Source organism: Lissotriton helveticus, chromosome 12 (genome assembly GCF_964261635.1).
Source record: "Lissotriton helveticus chromosome 12, aLisHel1.1, whole genome shotgun sequence".
NCBI classification, from domain to species: Eukaryota; Metazoa; Chordata; class Amphibia; order Caudata; family Salamandridae; genus Lissotriton; species Lissotriton helveticus.
This window is the reverse complement of record NC_136073.1, coordinates 212,059,648-212,083,614: the sequence shown is the minus strand read 5'-3', so window position 1 is coordinate 212,083,614 and position 23,967 is coordinate 212,059,648. Positions and strand designations below refer to the sequence as shown.

Here is a 23,967-nt window from a genome sequence, read left to right as displayed (position 1 = left end):
CTACCTATGGACTTGTCAGAGCACCATCTCATACTGTTCAACATTGACACCTCCATCAAACCACACTTTGACTCATCAAATAAACCCAAGCATTGGGGAAGAAAGCACAAACTAGTCCCTTTCACGGACCTTGAAGCCAAGATCTGTGAGCAAATACGTCTCCCTTCCTCGCATAAAGTAAATGACCTGATCACCCACTTCAACACTGCTACAACGGAAGCTCTCAACCTTGTTGCACCTTTCAAACTAAAACCACTAAGATCAATTCAATCAAAATCTTGGTTTACCTCGGATCTCAACAACGACGGAAGACTTCTTAGGCAAGCTGAAACGACCTGGAGACAAAACCCATCGTTGGTACATCTTACTCTCCTCAGAACGTCAAGGATGAATTATAAGAAGCACATCTTCAGAGAAAAAGCCACCTTCTTCCGCAATCAACTTGACTGTGCAAAGAACAGGCCCAGAGAACTCTTAACATCGTCAAACAACAAACCACTTCCTTCTCAGCACATGAAATTATAGACTCTAAAGAACAGTGTGAAGAAATTGCCAGTTTCTTCAAAGACAAAATAATGAAAATGTATCTATCTTTCCTTCAAGTCACAACCCCACCCCCCATTCAAGTCACAACCCCACCCCCCCCTTACAACCAATCTGTTTGGACACTCCCTGTATACCTCAATCACTCTTCAGGACCTCACCATAGACAAAATAGCTCCTAATGGAACTAGCAGCAACCTCTCAAACATCCAATTGTAACAACCCAATTGGTCAATCTTCAAATTCATGACATAACTTGAGGTTTTCAATATTATTGTGAAACTAAAGCCCACTTCTCACACCAAAGATCCCCTCCCTGACAAAATGGTACATAACCTTAATTATATTATTGCCCCGTATTGGACAAAAATCATCAATTCCTCTTGTCTCCTGGTTGTGTACCAGAGTCCCTCCAACTAGGTCAAATCGCACCCATTCCCATGAATCCCAGGGCTGACCCTAATGACCGCAGCAACAGCAGCCCTATCTCCAACCTCCCATTCCTAGCCAAAGCCATGGAAAAATGCATATTACAACAACTCGACTGACACATTAAGGATTCCAACTTACTTGACTCCTTCCAATCTGTGTTCAGAAATGGCTGTAGCACAGAAACTGCCATGCTTAATATCACAGATGACGTCCATAGATCCTTAGATGATGGTGATGCATGCATACTTATCCTCCTTGACTTTTCAGCGGCCTTCGACACTGTAAACCACACAGCCTTACTGGAATCCTTGTAGATCTGTTCCGGTATTGATGGCACTGATTTTAAAATGGTTCACTTCTTACCTTTAACACCGATCACAACAAATCAAAATCAAGTCTTTGCTCTCGAAACCCACACCAGTTTCTTTTGGCGTACCCCAGGGCTCAATCCTCTTCCAGTCACTGTTCAATCTCTTCATGGAATGCCTTTTGATCATCCTGAAGCAAACGTGAATCCAATTCCACCTATATGCAGATGACACGCAACTCCACTACAAAATTAAAGCTCCTAGAGACATTCAGCACCTCAATGTCACACTGTGTATTATTCAATTGTGGTTTAACTCTAACGATCTAAAATTAAAGCCCACCAAAACAGAAATTATCCTGTTCTCCCCCAAAAGTAACCACCTTCCTATTAAAGACTGGGTCACTGACCTGAAGGCTCTAAAATGTACTCTAGCTCTCTCAAATTCGGCTAAATCCCTTGGATTCACCGTGGATAAAGACTTGTTAATGAAGGAGCACATCAAAAACTCAGCCAAAGGAGCGATGTCAACACTAAAACACTTAAAAAAAATTCGACCCATTCATTCCCTCGGATGATTTCCAAGGCGTCGTCGAATCTCTGGTTCTCTCCAAACTTGACTGAGAATTTTATCCTCACAGGGACTCTGAAATCACACCTTGCTCCCCTCAGATCAGTACTAAACATGGCAGCCAGGCTCATAACTGATATGATCACATCATGCCTGCACTTAAAACCCTCAAACTGCTTCCTATAGAAGTAAATTGCAATGTCAAGACTGCCTGTATCACCCACAAAGCCATTCACTCGCTCACTCCTGAATATTTAGATAACAAACTCATTAAAGCAGGAAGAACCAGATCACTGAGAAGCTCCAACATCCTTTTTCTTGTCTCTCCCAAATTAATAAAGAAATCTACCCAGGTTTGCTTGTTCTCGGGTAGCGCTACCAGCATATTGAACTCTCCCCCGAGGGACTACAAATGCACCCCCCCTTCACGGACTTCAAAAGAGACCTAAAACGCCATCTCCTCAACGAACACTGGAAACACTTGAGCAATTCTTGACCTCAGTTCTAACAGTCTCTCGTTTTAACCAGTTAATCAATTGGCAGTTTTTCTGTTTTCCCTCCGTATACCATGATGGTCGTTCTCTCACTGGACTCAAAACTGCTGACTTGCCTGTTAACAGTAACCGCCCTCAGGGCCTAGCTGCTGTCTATGTACAAATTGTATTCCACCCGCTTTGCCAAATATTTCCATGTGTATTTACTGTTTGTTTGTACATGAGCCTTTGTTTGTTGTGTGTCATTTATAAAGTGACTGACTTATGGCCTGGCTTTTGATTCTGTAAAGCGCTCTGATATCCCCGGGTCTAGCTAGCGCTATATAACACTTGTAAATAAATGACTCCGTATGGAATCTCTTCATGTTATTGTTGCCACCATCACGGTTAGACCAGTACCTGCCATTTGCTTTATGGGGTTTGGAGTAAGCCTAAATGATTCCTTCACGATCGCAAGTAACTCCTTAGGCAAAATGTCCCAAAAGTCCTCCACCTCAGATAGTATCTCAGCAGAAACACACCGAATTTGCAGGTTGTCTAGTATTTTCATCTAGCTGTACCATAGCTGTCAAAGCGTTCTCTCTGAAACATTGGGCCTCTTGTGTCTCCATCTGTGATTCTCCCTCCAACACTTTGACCCTGTCCTCTGTTGATGCAAATGGGTGCCCCTGCTCTCTCCATCCACACACCAGGACTTCCATTTCTCCTCTCTTACACACTACAGAGCCCGCCGTAGATGTTTAATCCCCCAGGACTGTTTGTGCGTCCTGAATTGAGTGCTGGAGGGTCTGCTCATCTCTCAACAGTTGATTTTCACTGGTGGTTTCCGCAAAACGATCCTGCTGGAGCATCTTGAGGCTGTCCCTTAGAATTTAAAACAATTCCACTCTCTTCTTCACGGCAGTGTTCGTCACCTCCAGATGGCAGCGTTGAATTGAATGATACGCTTTGCATCCTCTAGAGTGTGTAATAAGCGCTGCTTGCAGGGGGGCCTCCCCCTGGAGGAATGATTAAAAGCAGGCTGCTGGCCTCGGATAATTGAAAAGCTGCCTCCAACTGCTCAAGGCAAAAAAGTTACTCTGGCTGCGGTTAGTGCTGCGTTTGGTGTCAGCAGTTATAGGAGCCCGTTGTCCTCTACATACCAAGCTCAGGCGACACCCCTACTGACACTTCCACAATCACACTCCTTCTCACTCGGTTACGGCCTTAGGTGGGATAACACCATTAGCGTACTCTAGCTCTCATCAGTGCACATCTCGCAGTTCTGGGATCAGTGATAGCGCCACCAACCTCAGGATATCTGACATAGATGAGGCGTCCTCTAAGCACCTTGGTGTCCGCAGTCTTGTCAAACAAGGGGCCTGGTCCGGGACTGCAGCGAATCGCAACTGAACCCACTACTATTTTTACAATTCTTAGTTTAAACCTTGCTGACCATGAAACGGAGAAAAGCAACCCAAGCATGGTGGTTGCCATTTTTGCCAGGCCCAGTTTCTGTAAAGTACTATTGATTAGGAAAACATGCCCAATCCTCTTTGTAACAAACTCTTCTTCCTGAATCCAATTCCGGTAACTTGTGCACACATGGGTCCACCACATAAATGATCACGCATTGCCCTGCCACCCATTACGCTTTCTCCAAATTGATTAGAAGCTAAAGTTAATTAAAAATGTTGACATTATTTGAGAGAATTGGTCATAACCTCAGTCTTGCCTACCCTTCTTACTAATTTGGACCCCCCAAATCTCCTTTTAGAACTCTTCCCCACTTCATCCGATTCATCCAATTAGTCGTATATTTCCACCGCACCTAAAACCATTGAACATCAAGTAGCACAAGAGCACAATTACCACAACTAATCCACAATAAAAAAGAGAGCACGTATTACTAATATGCTACCTATTTTAACTCCAACCTGGATTCTGGGGTAGCATGATACTTACTGCAGTTCCCTTTTCAGGGTAAGTAAGTGATATTTAACATTTACAATGTTACTTCTGGGTAAGCACCATAGGCATCACACTTTGCATGCAGCTTTTTAGGTTTTGACTAGCGAGCTGCGCACTGCGCAGCTGCAGGGAAAACATTATGAGAAGAGTAGAGTGGCTTTGGTCCCGCCTCTGTTTCCATTGGCTAGCTCCATAAATGGAGGCTAGCCATTGGAACAGACATCTGCTCGTCATCCTGAGAGCAGATTTGGGGGCGTTCCGGCCATTTTTACTCATCCTGCCCCTTTCGAAATAGTCATGCGGCGGTAGGCGTGTGCAATTTTTTTTTTGGTCTCGCCATGTTTTCTTCATTTACACCGTGTCTTTCGCAGGGGTGGGCTGTGCACTGAGGCCGCTGATCAGGTAAGCAGCATTTTTTATTAATACTTTTGTTTTTATCCCGTTCCCGACCCCCTCTCCCGCTCTCCGTGTGCCCGTTCCCGCCCCTGCCCCCCCTCCCGCTCTGTGTGCCCGTTCCCGCACCACTTGTAAATGCTTGTTTACAGTGTGCGCAGCCACTAAGTCTCCAGTTCCGGGACTAAGACAAGGGAGGCCGTGGGACTGACCGGGAGTATGGCAGTGCGAGATGCAAGAGGTACCCGGAGAGAGGGGGGCGATGGTAACACACATTCAGAGTCACACTTTGATTTCCGCCGCAGCCCGGAGCCCATTACCTTATAGCAGGAGATGGGAAAGAACTGGGGACGGAGACCCCTAGAATGTGACAGCAGACAAGAAAACACAGGTCCCGTGTCATTGACCCGCCGGCCGCTTACTCTCAACCCAGCCCAGCCTCCAGTTTTACACATACCCGATACCCCACACTCCTACCCCTTCCTCCCAGCCTCCCTTTCAGACTGGGAAAGCCCAGCACACATGTAGCCCACTCTTTGAAGGGTGCTGCTGTCTTTGGCAGTCAAGAGCTGGCCCTGGGCGCTGCGGGTCCCCATGGCACATGTACCCCACTCTTCATTGCAGCCCCTTTCACACTTGTTTGTTGCCTGTACAATCCCTTGTACACCGGATGTTACACAAAGAGCTTCTCCCACCCAAACCTACCCATTATCTACACACTCCCTCTCAGACTTCTTGCTGTGTACAACCCTTTTCACACTCCTCTTGTATCTGCACAATCCCTCTCTCACTCCTACATCATCATCTCTCTCCCCAGTCTGTCACCTTTGAAGTCCTTTTTACACCTGTTGGTTACCTATGCGGTCGGTTCATCTCTAACAACAGTGTATAACTTGCACAGGGGGGCTCTCAGTGTGTGGGGGGCTCTGTGTGGGGGGCGCTCTGTGTGGGGGGCGCTCTGTGTGGGGGGCGCTCTGTGTGGGGGGCGCTCTGTGTGGGGGGCTCTGTGTGGGGGGCTCTGTGGGGGGGGCTCTGTGTGGGTGTGTGGGGGGCTCTGTGTGGGTGTGTGGGGCTCTGTGTGGGTGTGTGGGGGGCTCTGTGTGGGGGGGCTTTGTGTGGGTGTGGGGGGGGGCTTTGTGTGGGTGTGTGGGGGGCTCTGTGGGGGTGTGTGGGGGGGCTCTGTGGGTGTGTGGAGGGCTCTGTGGGTGTGTGGGGGGGCTCTGTGTGGGTGTGTGGAGGGCTCTGTCTGGGTGTGTGGGGGGGGCTTGCAGTGTGTGTGGGGGGGCTCGCAGTGTGTGTGATGGCTCTGTGTGGGTGTGTGGGGGGCTCTGTGTGGGTGTGTGTGTGTGGGGGGGCCTGTGTGTGTGGGGGGGGGGGCTCTGTGTGGGGGGGCTCTCTGTGGGTGTGTGGCATTTGCGAGAGATTAAGCTATTGGCATTGTAAATGACAATGCCATTTATTTATCGGTTTTCAAAAAGAAAACCTAAATAAAAAAATTGTCATTTACAATGCCAATAGCTCTAACTTTTCCAAAGGCAAAACCGTTGCATTGTAAATGCTTGTTTAAGAACTGGATTGATTTGTGTTGAAATCATTAGACGGCAGTACATAGAGACAATTTTTATTTCATTATTTGCATCTGCTGCAGAATCCCAACATTTTATTGCCCCTATAATATCTGTTATATATTGGTTCTCTACAGCTCTGTCTTCAGTGGAATGTTCATATTTCTGTATATCAATGTCCTCTGTACATTTTAAACAATTCATGGTAAATGCTTCTTTTTCTCTTTGTAGTACATCTTTGGGGAGTTCAGCCCAGATGAGTTCAATCAGTTCTTTGTGACTCCACGTTGCACAGTTGAGGTAAGAAATACTTTAATGCAACTGTGATGTTAATCCTGTCCGGGTTCAGATACTGAAAAATGATTAGAGTTTAGAAATCTGATCCCATTGTAGTATGTGAGTGGGACAGATTTGTGCTTCTTTATTTTTATATGTTTGCGTAGTGGCACTAAAGTGCCCCTAGGCTGAGCTAGTTTTATTTCAAGAAATAGACTTGTTGGCGGGAAGTTGCTGGATCCATCACATATCCTTCCTTTGCGGAAAAAGTGCATTGCCTAAGTAAGGTGGACTCGGCAAGAGCTATGCAATTGTAAGGTATATGGTACTAATGCAGAGGCCAGGTTGTTGAAGCTGCTTTGTCGCTATGGTGGTATGTAGTGGTGGAAGGGGTTCATGACCCTTGCTGGGGCCAATGCCTCCTCTCTCCTGACAAATGTTGTGTATACCATTAGACATGTACTACCAGAATCTTTCCCTGAATGTAATCTGCCTTCCATAGGGTTGCTTGGTTCTAGGCCGTCACCCCTCGTCCTGCTTCTGACCTGTTAAACACTCTTATACTTTTGTCCAGTTGTGTATTGGGGAACTGCATAAGTGCTCGTTCCCATACGTCCTTTTCCAAGTGCCTCCTTCATCTACTGTTGTCAGGCTGATTAACCTGGCTTCTGATGACTCCGTGCAGTAGCATAGCAATGATGCAAGCTTAGTTACCTCAATGCACCAACATGTAGCTACAAGTGTAGCTTTCCTGTGAGACAAAGTATTGTAATTACATTTATTTAGAACTCATGACGAGACATTTAACCATTTTACTACGGGTCGCATCCAACTCCAAAACCCAAGGTTAATAGTTAGTAGAGTGGTTATTAGATCTTGGGATTAGTCTCCTGCGCTGAAGAAAACCCTTTGATGGAGTTGTGTGGTCATTAGTGTGATTTCAATCACTTTGTTGGTTGTATGAATAGTTAGGCAAGAGGAGATTAAGTATTGTTAGGTTGCAGGGATATGGTTTCAAACTGAGGATGCAGGGTAAGGAAATTATGGGTATGAAGGAGAGAGAACAATCAACAGTTTTGCTTTTCGGTCAGTTTTTCATGCAGGAGTTTGGGAATACGGTGTTTTGAAGGTTCTTGAGATCATATTAAATCTAAGGATGCAAAACTGTAGAAGTAAAAAACCTTTTGGCCTATTCACAAACTGCATTTTGAAATGCAAAAAGTAGTACTAAAGTAGTACAATTCGTGACCTGCAAAATGCTACTCAGTAACTTACTTGTGTACCAATGCCTTCTCTATCTTTTCTGTGCACATAACCATGCCTCAGTGGCAGATCTCTTCACTCACTGGTGTCTATCAATTATAAATGTGGAAGGGGCTGGGAAATTGAGAATAATCCTAAATGGGGGAGGTTTTCAGGAAAAATTAAGGAGGGATTTAGGGAGCGATATCCACAATAGTAAGCCCACTGCTATTCACAAACTCTACTCCTAAAGTTTCTCCAGCCCTAAAGGTGTAAAAAAAGACGTAGATGTACTATAGCTCGGCCTTGGAATAAGTCAAGTGACATTATGGCCAACCACTGGTACTGCCCCACACTTGCTTAGAAAACAGTAGAGACCAGGAAATTAAACAAAACCCCATAAGAACTAGTATAAGATTAGTTCAATGAATTTCACACTTAAAAATATATATACAATTTTGATGAATTGTAATGAAATTATTAGTTCATTTTAAAAGGTAAGCTTACTTAAAAAAAAAAAAATTACACTTAGATTGCTTACACGCATAATTCAATTTTTTATTCTATCATTTTTATTGGGTGTGGTTTTATTAATGGTTTAAACAATTAACATATTTAAGTGAATTAGTTAATAATCGTAATTTGAATTATTGTGCTCTAACATAGGTTTTTATTAGTTCTTTGCTAAATAAAAAACAAAAAACATTCAATCTTATTATTTTGTTTAATTGATACACTATATTAATGTTCCCTATGCTTTCCCGTAGGCAGATCACCACCCCTGTGGCAGGGATTTCCACTATTGTGTGCAAAGTTACTAGTAGTAATGTTACATTTATAAATACTGTTTTCGAAGGTTCTACCCCCTCATTTGAAGGAGTGGAGACATGCAAGTCCACATATAGGTGAAAATCTACTTTTAGAAATAGTGAATCACATTTACCTTTGCAAATGGCTCCCATTTTTTTCGTGTAAGCTAGCATATTGTATTGTACAATGCACGTGCCACTATACCTCTCGTGTGGGGCTCTGGTGCCTAATCACACAGATGGCACACTACATAGTTACGTAAAATGATGCAGATTACCTCCTACTCTGCAACAATAAATTGTATGTCTGAGCAAGTGCTTTTTGCAAGTTTACATTAAAGGTAAGGAATTATTACTATTACTGAATAAATATTTCTGATTGATACTTACAACCGCATATTCCTTGGCTCAAGAACACACTCAGACGCCAGACCGGACCCAGAGACTCTCTGCGCAGGCCTAAAAAAATAATAAAAATGATACCAGTCCTGCTTACCAAATGACTTGGTTTATTCGACTTAACTAAAACGCTCTGGGCCAGTGATCCAATCTCAAATCGTGTGATACTAGGCAAATATTTTATTCCACCCACCCTTCTTTTTCTACACTATCAAATATGAGAGCACCTTCAAATATGTGAAGATCAGCATGGCTGCTGCACAAAAACGTGTACGTTTCATTTAAATAGACTAAACCTTTGTTCGGTGTAGAATAAGGATCTAGCCCACATAGATGGGTACATGTGACCTCTGATTTGTCTCTTAGTTCACTATTGGCATTGTCAGGAATGTTGCTCAGTTCATTTTGAACAACCCTCACTTTAAATAAATATTTTAAAGCTCAAAGTTGTAATACTTTGTCAATTATAGACCACATATCTTTTATTTGAAATTGACACACAATTTCTCAATGACATACATTTTTACTGTTAATTGTATAGCCTACAGACTTTATGTGGAAATTGTTTTTTTTAGCAGATATTTATCATTTTTGCATCAAGTAAAGTTAACTGATTTTAGTACTATTACAATCTTTGTTTCCATCACACTTCAGATTTACAAAAAGTGCTATTCTGACGGACATAATTTAAATTAATTCAGAATCTTTTCAAACTTTTTAAATGTTAGAAAACTAACTGATCTCCTACAGCCTTACATTTCACACTCCCTATACCCCAGCACGATTGTCAGACAGCTCACTTTATAGACTCTAACTGTGCAGTCGGAGAAATAAAAGTGAACGCCAATCACCAATCTCCAAGATGAAATAAGCAGCATTTTGTAATAATACATAATTTGTCCTTTTTCTTCGAATGCACCACAAATGTGCCCAGATAAAAACAAGTTTTTAAAGGCATCTTTATTGTGCATTCACTCTCTGAATGACCAGAACACCTGTTCTTTGTGAGCTCTCCAGAATGGGCCAGTAGGCTCTAAAAATAACTCCAAGATAAAAACGGACTTTCCATAGTAATTGGGCAAATTAATTTTTTGAGGTTTCTTTCTCTGCAGTGCCCTCGCATGTTAGTAGACCATTCCACACTACCCCACAAGTGATGGAGCAGAGCCGCACATATGCGACTCAACTGTCTGCGGACACCAGCTTTTTCTCTCTGTTGCACTTACTGGGCTCAGAGCTGTGATCCCAACTTTGTGGTGGGTTTTCCAAGGGCTTTCACATTCCTAACTATAGATGTCCCCAGCGAAAACAGGATTTAAGCTTGGCAGAGACTGCATGAAGCAGGTGTTTGTCACAAATCTGTTCAATGTGCATTTGTTGTACTTGGGCTGTGGCCACAGTGCTAAATTGTGCATGATGTGTGCTGTCCTGCCTCTAAAAGTCTTCTGTAATTTGAAGTAAAGCTGTACTTTGCCGAACATGAGACTCGGTCGAATCATAGTTTGCCCCATACTTGCGATCCAAGCTCCTGATCCGGCGCCGACTGGTACCTTTATGCCCCTGTTTCTTTTAGTAAAGCTGTACTTTGCCGAACATGAGACTCGGTCAAATCATAGTTTGCCCCATACTTGCGATCCAAGCTCCTGATCCGGCGCCGACTGGTACCTTTTTGCCCCTGTTTCTTTTAGGCCAGATTGGCAATAAGAGGAGGGTGAGGAGGACTGGAAGGGGTCTGGAGACCCTTTAACTGACCAGTTGGATTATGATCCGGACTGTAGAGATGAGGGGGGGTGATGCCAGTGGTTTGGATACCTCCCCAAACCTAGGCATGTTATCTCCTCTTACCGTGGCTACAGAGGAGGGAGCGTTTTACACAGTGGTGTTGCGTAGCGCGGCCGAGGCTCTCAAGCTGCCTGTGTTGACAGTCAGGACTAACCTCTGGACAGATGCTTAAGCAGACAGCGAGCTCTTTGGAGCCCCTGCTGCCGTTCAACGAAACCCTCACTGACGTCCTTTTGGGCACTTGGTCTAGGCCCAACACTGGGGCTCCAGTGAATAGGATGATTGCTTGATGCCACTGCCCAGCACAGGGCCACCCCATTTTCCTCTCCCAACACCCCACCCAAGAGAGCTTGGCGGTCCAAGCCTCCATGTGCAAAGAAAGCAACTTCCCTACTGCACCACCTGATGGGGAAATCCAAAAAGCTGGACCATCTTGGGAAGATTGTTTTCTTCCTCCAGCTTGGGACTGCGGTCCGTAAACACTATGTCTGTTGGGCCATTACACCCACCCCGTGTGGGATACGGTGGCGCAGGTGCTGCCTCAGTGCCCGGAAGAGGCCATGGCAGTTCTCTCCCATGCTGTCGCAGAGGGGAGAGATGCAGCCAAGTTTACAATTTGTTGAGGACTGCATCTAGCCGACTCACTAGCGATACAAAAGGGGATGATGGACGGAGCGTTTGAGCAAATCAAACACTCACCCCCAGTCAACTGATCTGGGTTTAATCCATCACCATTCTTTAGCTCACTCTGCCACCCCAGTTCAGACATGGCCCTATGCAAATCAGTCTGACCCTGTGCCTCATGAGAAGCTTGTTTCCGGTCCAGGGAAGACATGGCTTGGCAGTTCGGGCTGGACTGTTCCCATGAGGCACAGGGTCAGACTGATTTGCATATAACCATGTCTGAACTGGGGTGGCAGAGTGAGCTAAAGAATGGTGATGGATTAAACCCAGATCAGTTTTGACTGGGGGTGAGTGTTTGATTCAGATGCTCCGTCCATCACCACCCCCTTTTGTACCGCTTCTAGCCGACTCACTAGGCAGAGCAATTTCACCGTCGGTTGCCCACCAACGCCACGCATGGCTAGGGTGGACTGGTTTACCCGGGGATGTCCAAATTACCCTGATTGACATGCCCTTAATGGCTGTCACCTATTCGGCGATAAGGCAGACAGTGCACTAGAGCGCTACAAGGACACCTTGGCTATAGCCAAATCCTTGGCCTCTCCACCACCCGTCCTGCACAGTCTGCCTTTCGCTCCTTACTTGGCTACGGAAGGGGTGCCCGCCACGTTCCAGCCAGAGCCACAGGCTGGTGCACGCTTCTCTGCCCCTGCTCGGCTGGGGAAGTGGGACACACCTTCGTGAGTCGGGGGGCAGTGAGCAGGCCAGTCCACCACCGCACCCTCTGCAGCAGTCTCCAGACCCTCCTAGTCACACTTTTCAGGGCTACCAATCGCCAGAGGGTAGCAGAATGCGCCCTCACTTCCCCCCCACTGGTGCACCATCACGTCGGACAGGTGGGTTTTGCAGATGGTCCGAAGGGGCTACCCCCTCCCCTTTGAGACTACCCCTCCATCTATGCCACCTCAGTACCATCGCATGTCGGAGGATCATCTGGCCATTCTCCAACAGGCAGTTTCGGCTCTCTTGGCCAAGGGAGCCATCGAGCGAGATCCTGCCCCAGAAGATGGTTGTGGTTGCTATTCCCACTACTTTCTGTTGCCCAAGTAGGACAAAGGCCTGTGTCCCATCTTGGATCTCAGGAACGTCATCCACTTCCTCCGAAAGGAGAAGTTCAAAACCTTAACGCTAGCTTAGGTCCTGTCTGCTCTTGACCCAGGAGACTGGATGGTAGTATTAGACTTGCAGGACGCTTATTTTCACATCCCAGTCTTGCCAGGCCATGGTTTTACCTGCGGTTCACTGTAGGCCACAAGCATTTTCCGTTTACCATGCCCCCTTTGGCCTTACCAGCACCCCTTGGGTGTTCACCAAAGTGATGGCGCTGGTTGCAGCTCATCTGCGCAGATCAGGGGTTCCAGTCTTCCCCTCTCTCGACGACTGGTTGTTTAAGGCAGGGTCGCCCCAGGCAGTCGTCTCCCACATCCAGACTACGGCTGACCTGCATTCGATGGAGTTCACTATCAACTTGCCGAAGTCACACCTGACTCTCTCTCAGAAGCTCCTTTTCATCGGAGCGGTTCTGGAAACAACGCTCCTTTTCATCGAAGCGGTTCTGGACACGACGCAGTTTCGGGCCTATCCTCCGAGTCCGGGGTATTCGGGCTATGATTCCCATCTTTCAGCCTCTATCCCGGGTTTTGGTCAGAATGAGCCTGAGGCTGCTGGGCCTCATGGCCTCCTGCATCCTGCTGGTAGATGATGCCGTATGACATACCGCTATCAATATCTTTGATCTGCATATACTTACCTTCTATAGGTATATATACTTTCAATGTACTTATGGATCTATATATTTATCACTTTCTTCTAATTTAGCATTTCCAATGCACTACCCTATTTCTCAGCCTATATTTCTCTCAATCTATCTTGTAGCCCAACTTTGACTCCTCTAAAACTGCTTTCTACTAGTTTTTCCAATGCACTACCCTATCTCTCACCCTATACATCTATCATTATATCCTCTACACCTACGCTCTCATTTATCCCAAACCCCCTGCGACTACTATGTTCCCCCCCAAAAAAACTTTCTTGACTCTCTCCTACTCTACCCCTCCTTGCATCATCTGACACCTCATTTACTATTCTGTTCCCCTAAAACAAACCTTTCTTGACTCTTCCCCTCAAAATACCCTTTTTACTCATCCAAAAGCCTCCTCCTCCTCCTACTACTAAGAAAATAAATCCTTCATTCTTCTATCCCTCCACTATCCTTTCCAATCAAAATAAGACTAGCATGTTCACTTCTCCTATTCATATTTCACTATACTAATTCACCATTAATCCTTTATGGGTTCCAGAGTAGCGTGCTACTCGCCAACAAAGCGTTTCAACACATCAGGGTTACAAGCGCTATATAAATGCAAATCTTTTTTCCTTTTTTACCCCTCCCCAACCCTTCTCAATCCAAATAACTGACTAACATATCCACCACTCAAATTACTTCATATTTCACTATACTAATTTTCAACACTAATTCTTTATGGGTTCCGAAGTAGCCTGCTACTCGCCAGAAAAGCACTTCAACACTCGATCAGGGGTACCAGGCGCTATAAGACTGCAAACCTTTCTTTCCCTTCTATCCCTCCGCTATCCTTCTCACTCCAGATAACTGACTAACACCCACCACTCTAATTACTTTTATATTTCACCATACTAATTCACCACTAATCCTTTATGGGTTTCCGGAGTAGCGTGCTACTCGCCAAAAAAAAGCGCTTCAACTCCCCATCAGGGGTTAGACGCGCTATATAAATACAAACCTTCTTTCCTCTTCTATCCTTCGGCTATCCTTTCGAATCTAAATAACTAACATATCCACCACTTAAAATGTACTTGCATGTTTCACTATACTAATTCAACACTAATCATTTATGGGTCCCGGAGTAGTGTGCTTCTCGCCGAAAAAAACGCTTTGACGCCTCGTCAGGGGTAGTAAGCGCTATACAAATGCAATTACAATACAATATGTGGCCTCTGCAGTGGAACCTGAAGTTCAGGTAGGCGCAGCATTGGCGGAACCTGTCAGATTGCGTCCAGATCTTGGAGGGCACTGCACGACACTTGCAGTGGTGGCTAAGGCACCGGGATTGGGTCAACAGCAGATCCCTCTCCATTCCCCAACCAGAATACACAGTGGTGACGGACGCATCACTTCTGGGATGGGGCGGCCACATGGGAGAGGCGGAGATCAGAGGGCTCTGGTATCTGGCGGAGTCTGGGCTCCACATCAATCTTCTGGAGCTCTGGGGTATCCGTCTTGCACTAAAGGCATTCCTTCCCTCAGTTCGAGGAAGTGTGGTGCAGGTGTTCACGGACATCACCACCGCCATGTGGTATTGCAACAAACAGGTTGGAGTTGGGTCGTGGACCCTATGTCAAAGAGGCTCTCTGTCTCTGGACATGACTGAAACATCAGGGCATATCCCTGGTGGTTCAACACCTAGCAGGTTCTCTGAACGCTAGGGTGGACAAACTCAGCCGTAGGTGCATGATGGATCATGAATGGCGTCTTCACTCGGAGGTGGCGCAAGGTCTCTTTCAGCAGTTGCGAGAGCCTTGGGTTTGATCTATTCGCCACCGAAGAGAACGTACAATGTCTGTAATTCTGTATGTTGTAATTACCGAGGCGGCATTTGCTTGTGGACGCTTTTGGCTGCGAGTGGAGTTGCGGTCTTCTGTACGCCTTTCCGCCTATACCAATTCTGCCCAGACTGCTGAAGATCAAGCGCGACCGGGCCCAAGTCATTCTTGTGGCTCTGGATTGGGCATGAAGTCTGGTATCTTAAAGTGGTTTCCAAAAAACCTTTAGTTCAATCTCCTGCCCTCATAGGATACAGGACTTCTGTCTGCCGCTTCCAACGCTTTGTCGACCCATTTTGGATCAAACAGTTCTTCCTTGATCATGGTCATACATGCCCCAGAATCCACCAACAGCTGAAGAGATTTTCCATCCACAACTACATCGAGCAAAGAATCCACACATTTGTCTTACTCATCCTTAACCAAAAGAATTAAAATCATTCATAGAGCTCACCACATCTGCAGACACATCTTATCGTCATCAGTGTAAACCAAGTTGACTTTATCTCATGATACATATACCTTTGCAAAAGGCCCCGGTTTAGAACACTTTTGACAAGAAGAGTTCCTTGCTGGGCAAAATTGGCTATTGACATAATGTGAAGGAAACCCACATGTTGTACAGACATTTTTTTTTTGAGCCGAGAACTTCTTTTCTGTTCTAACTGCAGGTTTCTTATTGCACCTCTGTTTACTCAGTTGCTTTTCCCTCTGATCTCATTTCTTTTATAGCTCCTACAACATGCTCTTGACGATGCTTATGGTCTCCTGTAATGACTGATCTGATTTTTTAATGTCAGAAGTTTTTCCTGTACTTTCTTGTCTCTACATCGTACCACAATTTGGTCTCTTATCTGTTGTGGTGTAATGTTCAAACTCCCACTCGGACGCCAGCATACACAGCGCCGCTACATATGACACTGTGCTCTCATCAGCTTCTTGTTCCCTCATGAAGAACTTGTGTCTAGCTACAGCTAAACTACCTAACAGATGGGTCTCCTGGAAGCTGAAGAAAAGGTGGAGGAGCTTGTACGTTCTGCATGTTGTCCATTAAAATGAGTCCGTTATACTAACCACCTTTATACAAGAAAAGAATTGAGAAAAAAAATGTTTCTTCGAAGTCAAGAGGGATGACCGTTGCCACTTGGAATTCGTCTAAATCAGTCCAATACCATCATCTCTGTCAAGGAAATGGCAGTTGGCACTTAGACATTGTTTAAATTATGCAAATACCATCAAGAATTAAATCAGCAGGCTTCCGTGTGCCAGTGGTCGAAGTTGTAATTCTAGTTGCTCCTCCTAAGATAGGTGTGAGCACGTCACAGACCAGCCGTCCTGCACCCATATATTCCAACTAAATTAAGGAACGCAGGTGCGTCACAGATCAGCTGACCGGTATGCGAAGATTTGCCTGCGTCATCACACTGGAGCGATGCCTCGGACTGTGTGGACCTCCCTGATCCAACAACACTGTCCCCCTCTTTGCTCACCGCTGACAGGCAGCCACCTGCTGCGCAGCTCCTCAGCTTCAACGCAACCCCAGTAACTAACTCATTGTGCAGATGGAGAAACAGCAACCCTAGATTCCTGGACCGACCGACCTAACCATTCATGGCGTCCAGCTGCCGCTATCCACACAGGAAATCTCCACCGCAGTAGAGTTCACTACCTGCTCTCCTGTTTCCAATCGGACAGTCGTTGGATCATGTCGCTGACAGGGCACTGCACACACGTTGCTCATAAGACTACGGCCTGAGCCCTGTAGCCAAACACATCAATGGTATTCTCCCGTGAGAATTAAGCGGGATAGGTCAGAAGAGATCGGACTACACACGTGGGTGGAGAAGGAGAAATTTCTATCTAAGGTTGCAATAAGCACCATGGTAAGGGAAACAAATGCAACCTTAAGTGGCAGTGTGCTGCGGCGAGTTACGGCGCTGTAGCTGGATTTTTAATCTTCTCTAACAGCTGACTACTAGCTGTACTGTTTTAATTTATGAAATTGTTATTTAGCGCTAACGCGCATTTGTGTCTTGCTAACTATTGGGCTGGGGCTTATCTTACCTGTTTCCTCTGCTCTGGACCCCGTTCCGCCCCGGCATTGTGCCGTTTGCGCGGAGGGTCGCAACATCGAGCACCACTTCCTGCCCTACCCCACTTCCGCCCGGCCTCTCCATCGTGCAGGTCAGCAGTATAGTGGCTCACTTCCCTCTTGGATATAATGGCGACCTGGCGGAAGCGCAGCGGACGAGCGCAGCGGGAGCGCCGACTTCGCGCCAAAGTTGCGCCAAAGTCGTGCCCGTCTGCGCTCGTCCGCGGCCGGTCGGGGCCTGGGGCTATCCCTAATGCCCAATTTACAAAATTTTCCTCTTCAGACCTTTTATTGCTCCGGCGTCCTTACTCCTTACCAGCTCACACAGTACAGACCATATTAAACTGTGGTATTTCTGCCCCCCTCCCCCAGTGCTTTCAACCCTGTGACTGTGACTCCATGCTCCGTGCCTAAGTCCCCTCGTCGTAATCCATTCTCGCTGAGGGGTTTGCCACTGTCCGTGATATACCTCAATACGCGGTCCTTGGTGAAAGACCAGCTGGAAATTTTCCAATTGTTGGATGACAGGTCGGTGGATATTCTCCTTCTGTCAGAAACTTGGCTGACTGAAGACTCCGTCCCTGACATTCTCGCCGCCATCCCTGTCGGCTATTACATCCTGCAGGCCAATCGACTCGCAGGACAAGCCGGAGGGGGTGTGGCTGCTATCATCCGTTCTCAATATGTTTTTACCACTTTGGACTGTGCAGTGATTCCCAGAACTGAGAGCCTTACTGTCAAATTTGTGTCTCCTAGGTCCTCTTTTGTAGTCGTTCTTGTTTATCGACCCCCTGACCATATGTGTTCTTTTCCCCGGCGGTTTGGTGATCTCTTTTCTCAACTCACTATTAATAATGCAAGGGCCATGATCGTAGGTGACTTTAATTATTGGCCCTCTGACCCCCGGGAAAGCCATCTCTCAGAGGAATTTTCTAATCTTCTCTTAGGCCTGAACTTCCGCCAACATATCACAAGTCCCACTCACTACAAAGGTCACACCTTAGATCAGGTGTGGACAATTAACCTTGATATCTCACTTCCTGTTGTGGCCCCATGCACTTGGTCAGATCACTATTTCATTACTTTTGCTCTTAATTTAGCTACCCCCTCCCGCCCTCCTCTCGACTAATTTTACTGCCCGTAATTGGAAAAATGCCAACTTAGTGGAATTTCATTCCATATTGGCCTCTACAATCACTCCGCTCTCCACCCAGGTCTCTCACCAGGCTACCCTCCTGGACCAATGGCTACTATCTGCCTGTAACACCACTGCCCCTTTGAAAACTATCAAGACTAGGCGCCCCCATGACGCTCAGCGTTGGTTTACTGACCAGCTGAAGGCGGATAAATTAGCCCTGCGCCAGGCGGAGTGCCGTTGGAGGCGTAACTATGACCCCCAGCTGAAAATTGATTATGTTGATGGTCTGAAAGCTTATAAAAAATCAATCTTATTGGCCAAAACGTCCTATTTCTCTCAAAAAATCTTGGAATCTGCCTCTAAGACAAAAGACATTTTTGCCATTTTGAATGAGCTCTCCCTACCAGACCGAGTTACCCTCCAACCTCAACTCTCTCAACCTTTGTGTGACTCACTAAATGTTTTTTTTAAGGACAAAATTACTATCATCAAAAGTAATATTCCTCTGCCTTCTTCTCCCCACCCTCCCCCCTTGCCTCCCAGTAACCTTTGCTGCCTGGATGTTTTTCCTCCTATCTCCTTAGCTGAATTCTGTTCGCTCCTGTGTAAAGTGAACTCTGGCTCCCCTACCGATCATTGCCCTTCTCAGATCCTCAGGGAAGTCTTTCTGGCCTGCCCTGGTCCCCCCTGGCCCTACTCAATAACTCATTGGCCACTGGGGTGGTCCCAGATTCCTTCAAAAGAGCGGTGGTGACACCCATCTTAAAGAAGACCAATGCCGATCCAACGGTCTTGAGTAATTATAGACCTATCTCTCTCCTCCCTTACCTGGGAAAATTTTTGGAGACTTATGTCACCCGCTGTCTCAGCGCTTTCATTGAGTCTTCATCCTTTTTGGAGGCCCAGCAAGCTGGATTCCGCCCTCTCCACTCCACCGAGTCTGTCATCGTGGCGGTCATGGACACCCTCAGAAGGGGTGCCGACAACAACATCTCCCAGGCTCTTGTCCTGTTGGACCTGTCAGCAGCTTTTGACACGGTCGATCATGTTATTTTGATCGACCGTGTCAGGAACGCTGGCATTCGGGGCACTGCCCTGGAATGGATTCGGTCCTTTCTGGAAGGCTGTTTCCAGGCAGTGCATCTGTCCACCTTTTCTGCCGCTTTCCTTCCTTTGTCCTGCGGTGTACCTCAGGGCTCCGCTTTATCCCCTTTATTATTTAATTTATACATGCAACCTTTGATTTTCTCCCTGCATAAATCTACTGTCACCACCTTTAATTATGCAGACGACTTACAGTTAATTTTTCCCATTGATACTTCCCTTCCCTCTCGAGTCACTTTTCAGTCTACCATGTTCAAGAACTCGGAATGGATGTGTCATAGCCAACTTAAGTTGAATCCCTCCAAGACGGAGATTGTTCTGGTGGGTGGAGTAGCCAACCCCTGGAACGACAGTTTTTGGCCCCCTTCACTTGGGCCTCCTCCTTGCCCTGTTAAATCTGTGAAGAGTCTCAGTGTGGTCATCTCCAGTGACCTTTCCATGGGGCCCCAGATCTGTGCAGTCACGTCATCCTGCTTTTTCCATCTACGCAGGATACGTAAAATCTGTAGATTTCTTACCAGAGACGCGCTGATCCTTGTCATCATGGCCCTGGTCACGTCGAGACTTGACTACGCCAACACTCTGTATGCGGGTATTCCTGCATACCTTCTTCACAGATTGCAACTTGTGCAAAACCAGGCAGCCCGACTGGTTTATCATCAATCTCGACACCAGCATGTATCGCCACTACTGCGAAGCCTTCATTGGCTCCCTGTAGCTCAGCGCTGTATTTTTAAACTGGGCTGCACTATTTTCAAAGCCCTTTCTGATCTTGCCCCTATTTTTATTTCTTCCAGATTGATATGTTATGTTCCCTCCAGAGACCTTCGCTCGTCCGCCCACAATCTATTGGTTGTCCCAAAAATCAAACGGAAAAAACATGGCGGCTCTTGTTTTTCCTTCTGTCCCCCTAAGACCTGGAATTCCTTCCCGCCTGCCCTTCGTCTTTGCTCTACCTATGAAGGAGTCCGTAAAATATTAAAAACCTTCCTTTTCCAGTCTGCTTTTGAATAACACTCGTCCCCCTCACCCTGCATTAGTTATGAGCGCCATGAAACCGTTTGGTGATCGAGCGCGGTATAAAACTTTTTAACATAACAGTGCTCCCACAAGAGAATATATAATGAAGCCCAGGGGACCAAAATGCTAACATTAGCAAGGTGACCAATTAGTCAAGAGAAGCGTTTACAATGTTACATGGACTAAATAATCCAGCAGGGCTCAGAGAAGCCCCAAACACCACCTCGAAATAGTGTGAAATGCTTTTTTTCCAACCGTAAAACAGCAAAAATGCAAAATATCATCAAAAACCACCCACAGACCTACCATTCTCTCCAAGTTTACTGGCTTTTTGTGTGTCCTTTAAGCCCAGCCAATTCCAAGATAGAGAAACAAATACAAGCTTAAAAGTTACCAATGAATCGTTACTAGGTTTGTGCATCGGAATGTCTGAACACTTTATTTTAAATTAGTCTCTCAGTGGTTTCCTTGGACGTTCTGAAATAACCTATTCTCCCATTCCTTAAGTAATCTGCAGTGGATCCTGAAGCCCTGTCACCTAATGTGCTGATTTGAATTCTGTCCCACTCCAGTAACATCAGGCAGCTGCCCAAATTGGTCAGCGTGGAGCTTTTCTCCTACTTCTGTGAGAGTGCACAAACTGCAACCAAGCTCCTTCTGGGCATTTGCACTAGTCTCATCTTCAGGGAAGTCAGATGTGGCGGTCTTTCAAGCAAGAGCACCAGTCGTGATAGTAGTGAGAACAAACCAGGTGTGCTGGTGTTTTGTGGTCTAAGGGGCCTCTCACATGTCAATGTTTTATCAATGCACAGGCCAACTTGAGGGTCAACAAGACTTCTCATAGGCCCCCTCCTTCTGCTAGAGGTGACTCGAACTTGACAGGGCACTCTGTCACAGCGGCGCAAGTGCTGTTTTTGTGTCACTGCGGCACAGGTCAAGCCTTAGTTGTCCTTGTCATAGCGGCATTTGTCTGGCGCAATTATGTTCTGGTCACTGTGACACAAACATGCTGGAAACCGGCTAGATATGCCCCAATTCCATCCCATTTCTTGGTTGGTAAACTGCCTGCCGTTCCTGCTTCCCAAGTGGTAATTCCACTCTAGAGACTGCCTATTTTCATCATAGTCCAACCCTTTCCCTTGACAGCTGAGACCTAGCCATTTTGACTGATTTCCGGTGGAGCAACCTCGCGAGCTAAAGGGGAGATGGGCTATGGATTTCCTCCTTGACCATCACCTACCCAGCTAGTTGTTGGGCAAACCCTCGTGCGTCTCTCCTGACCTCATCTCCCTCCTCTGCCTTCCCCCTGCCCGCTCTACTCCTCTCCTCTTTCCAGCTACTGACCTTTGCCGTCACCTGTCCTTAGCCCCCACCCTGTTTATCTGTGAACTTTCCCTCGTCAATTGAGACCTAGCTATTTTGACTGATGCCCGATGGAGCTACCTTGTTTAACTAAAGGGGAGACGGGCCGTGGACTCCTCCTTGGATGTCACCTACCCAGTTGGTCTTTAGACAGACTTCCTTTCGTCTCTCCTGTCGTCTCTGCCATCATCCTCCCTCTTCACAATTCCCCTTTCCCCCTTCACTATTTATATCTCTCCTCTCTCAATGTATTGCTTATTCTTTGACATAATGTGTAATTGTTATCATTTTCTGTTACATTGTGGAACCTAATGTAAAGCGCTCTGATCCCTTCGGGTCTAGCCAGCGCTATATAAAACTCTTTAAATTAATAAATCTCCATTACCCTGATTAAGGTTATCCTCCTCCCAGTCCTTACAAAGTGAAGTAGTCTTGCCTCACGAATGGCTAGTTCAAAACGCTAGTGTTTCTTTAAATTGTTATTATATAAGCCCCTCCTACCCACCACCATGCCTGTTATCAAGAAGTCCAGACACAAACACAGCGGAAGGGAGGGAGAGAAAAGGACTGGAACAAGGAGAAGCTTAAGCGGGGTAATGAAGATTACTGGTAAGTAACGAAACTTGACCCCCCTCATATATTTCATAGTCCTTACAAAGTGAGTACCTCACAAGCAGACACCAGGGATCCATGCAAAAGTACAAAACGTTTAATCAAAGAAATGATTCAGACACAACAGCATTCAAGACGCCAAAAGCAACATTGTCCACAGAGGCATACCAGACATAAAGCAGATAATTCCGAACAAACATATGATAGAACTGCCCGGTAGCCGCCCTACAAATCTCACTGGATTGAAACCTCAGCCCAGGAAGTGGATACAGAATGTGTTGAACGCCCCTGAGCCAGAAGCGGCAAACCCACAGACTTATAGGATTGGCAAACCGCCAAACGCACCCATCGACTGATGGTGGAAGTAGACCCCTTCTTCCCCTTGGCCACACCCCCACAGGAAACAAACTGGGCAGGAAAAAAATTAAACCTCAGGTTACTTTGGAGGTAAACCTGAAGGGCTCTGCAAACATCCAATGTAGAAGAAAAAAGCATGTGTCCTTGCCCAGGAAAATCAGGAAGAACCACCTCCTGCTGTGAATGGAACTTGGGGGAAACTTTAGGGAGAAAAGCTGGGTCAAGCCTCAAAACCACCCTGTCTTGCATGAACTGCAAATCAGGAAAGGAAACCAGCGAAGCACCCAATTTGCCCAACCGCATCGCAGTCTACACAGTTTAGTAGACAACCACTACAATTCAGACTCCAACAAAGGATAAAAAGGGGGATACTGCAGACCCCTCCGAACAGTCGGCAAATCCCAAGAAGGCACAATCAAAGAAGCGATCGGATGACAGCCAGAAACCCAGCAGAAGCTGACTTGCCAAAGAAGCAATACCCTCCAAGGAGGCCCCCTGACCCCTACATGCCTGAACCACAGCCCACTGAGCAGACAAAGTAGAAGTGGGAAAGCACTTTAAAAAACCCATCTTGAAGAAAATCAAGAATAGAGGCCGGACCGACACCATGAGATGAGCACCAAGAGACAAAAGAACCCCAATGCTTACCGTTGCTCTTAAGGGTAGAAGGCCTACATGACTGCTGCATATCACAGGCCGCCAAAGAACAACCCGAAGCCTCCAACATCAAACGTTCAAGAACAAGGCCGTCCATTTTAACCGACGAAGACGAGGCAAAGACAGAAGAGGAAACTGAAGGGGAGAACGGATCATGTGAAGCTGGACAAACCTGCCTCGGGCCAGCTGCATCAACAACGGAAACCAAAGGCGGCAAGGCCTAAAAGTAGCAACCAAGAGCACATACACCTTCTCCCCCTGAATCTTCCACAGCACCCGCGGGAGGAGGGGAATCGGGGGGGGGGGTAGGTGTACAGAAAGCCCAACAGGCAAGGAATAAAGAGGGCATCCACTGCTTAAGCCTGAGGCCAAACTATCTCGGAACAGGACCGATGGAGAAGAGTTGTGAGGGGGAGCAAAAAGATTGACCCAGGGCGTCCCCTACCGAATACAAAGGTCACGTAATAGAGAGAAGGAACTGGACCGATGATGGAAGGTGGAGGCTCAAGCGGTCTACATGAAAGTTTAGGTGACCCTGAATGTAAACCACCCTCGATGCCAACAGGTGAGACTCCGCCCAGGTGCAAATCATGGAA

The 23,967-nt window shown here is 46.4% G+C and overlaps 1 protein-coding gene across 1 annotated transcript in view; it reads left to right on the top strand.

The window, feature by feature from the left end:
• Positions 1-23,967, top strand: part of USP10 (ubiquitin specific peptidase 10) — a 414,101-nt gene that overhangs the window by 45,190 nt on the left and 344,944 nt on the right. Inside the window, exon 2 of the mRNA XM_078669861.1 lies at positions 6,487-6,555. Within this exon, the coding sequence (XP_078525987.1) occupies positions 6,487-6,555 (69 nt within the window). The remainder of the gene's footprint in view (positions 1-6,486; positions 6,556-23,967) is intronic.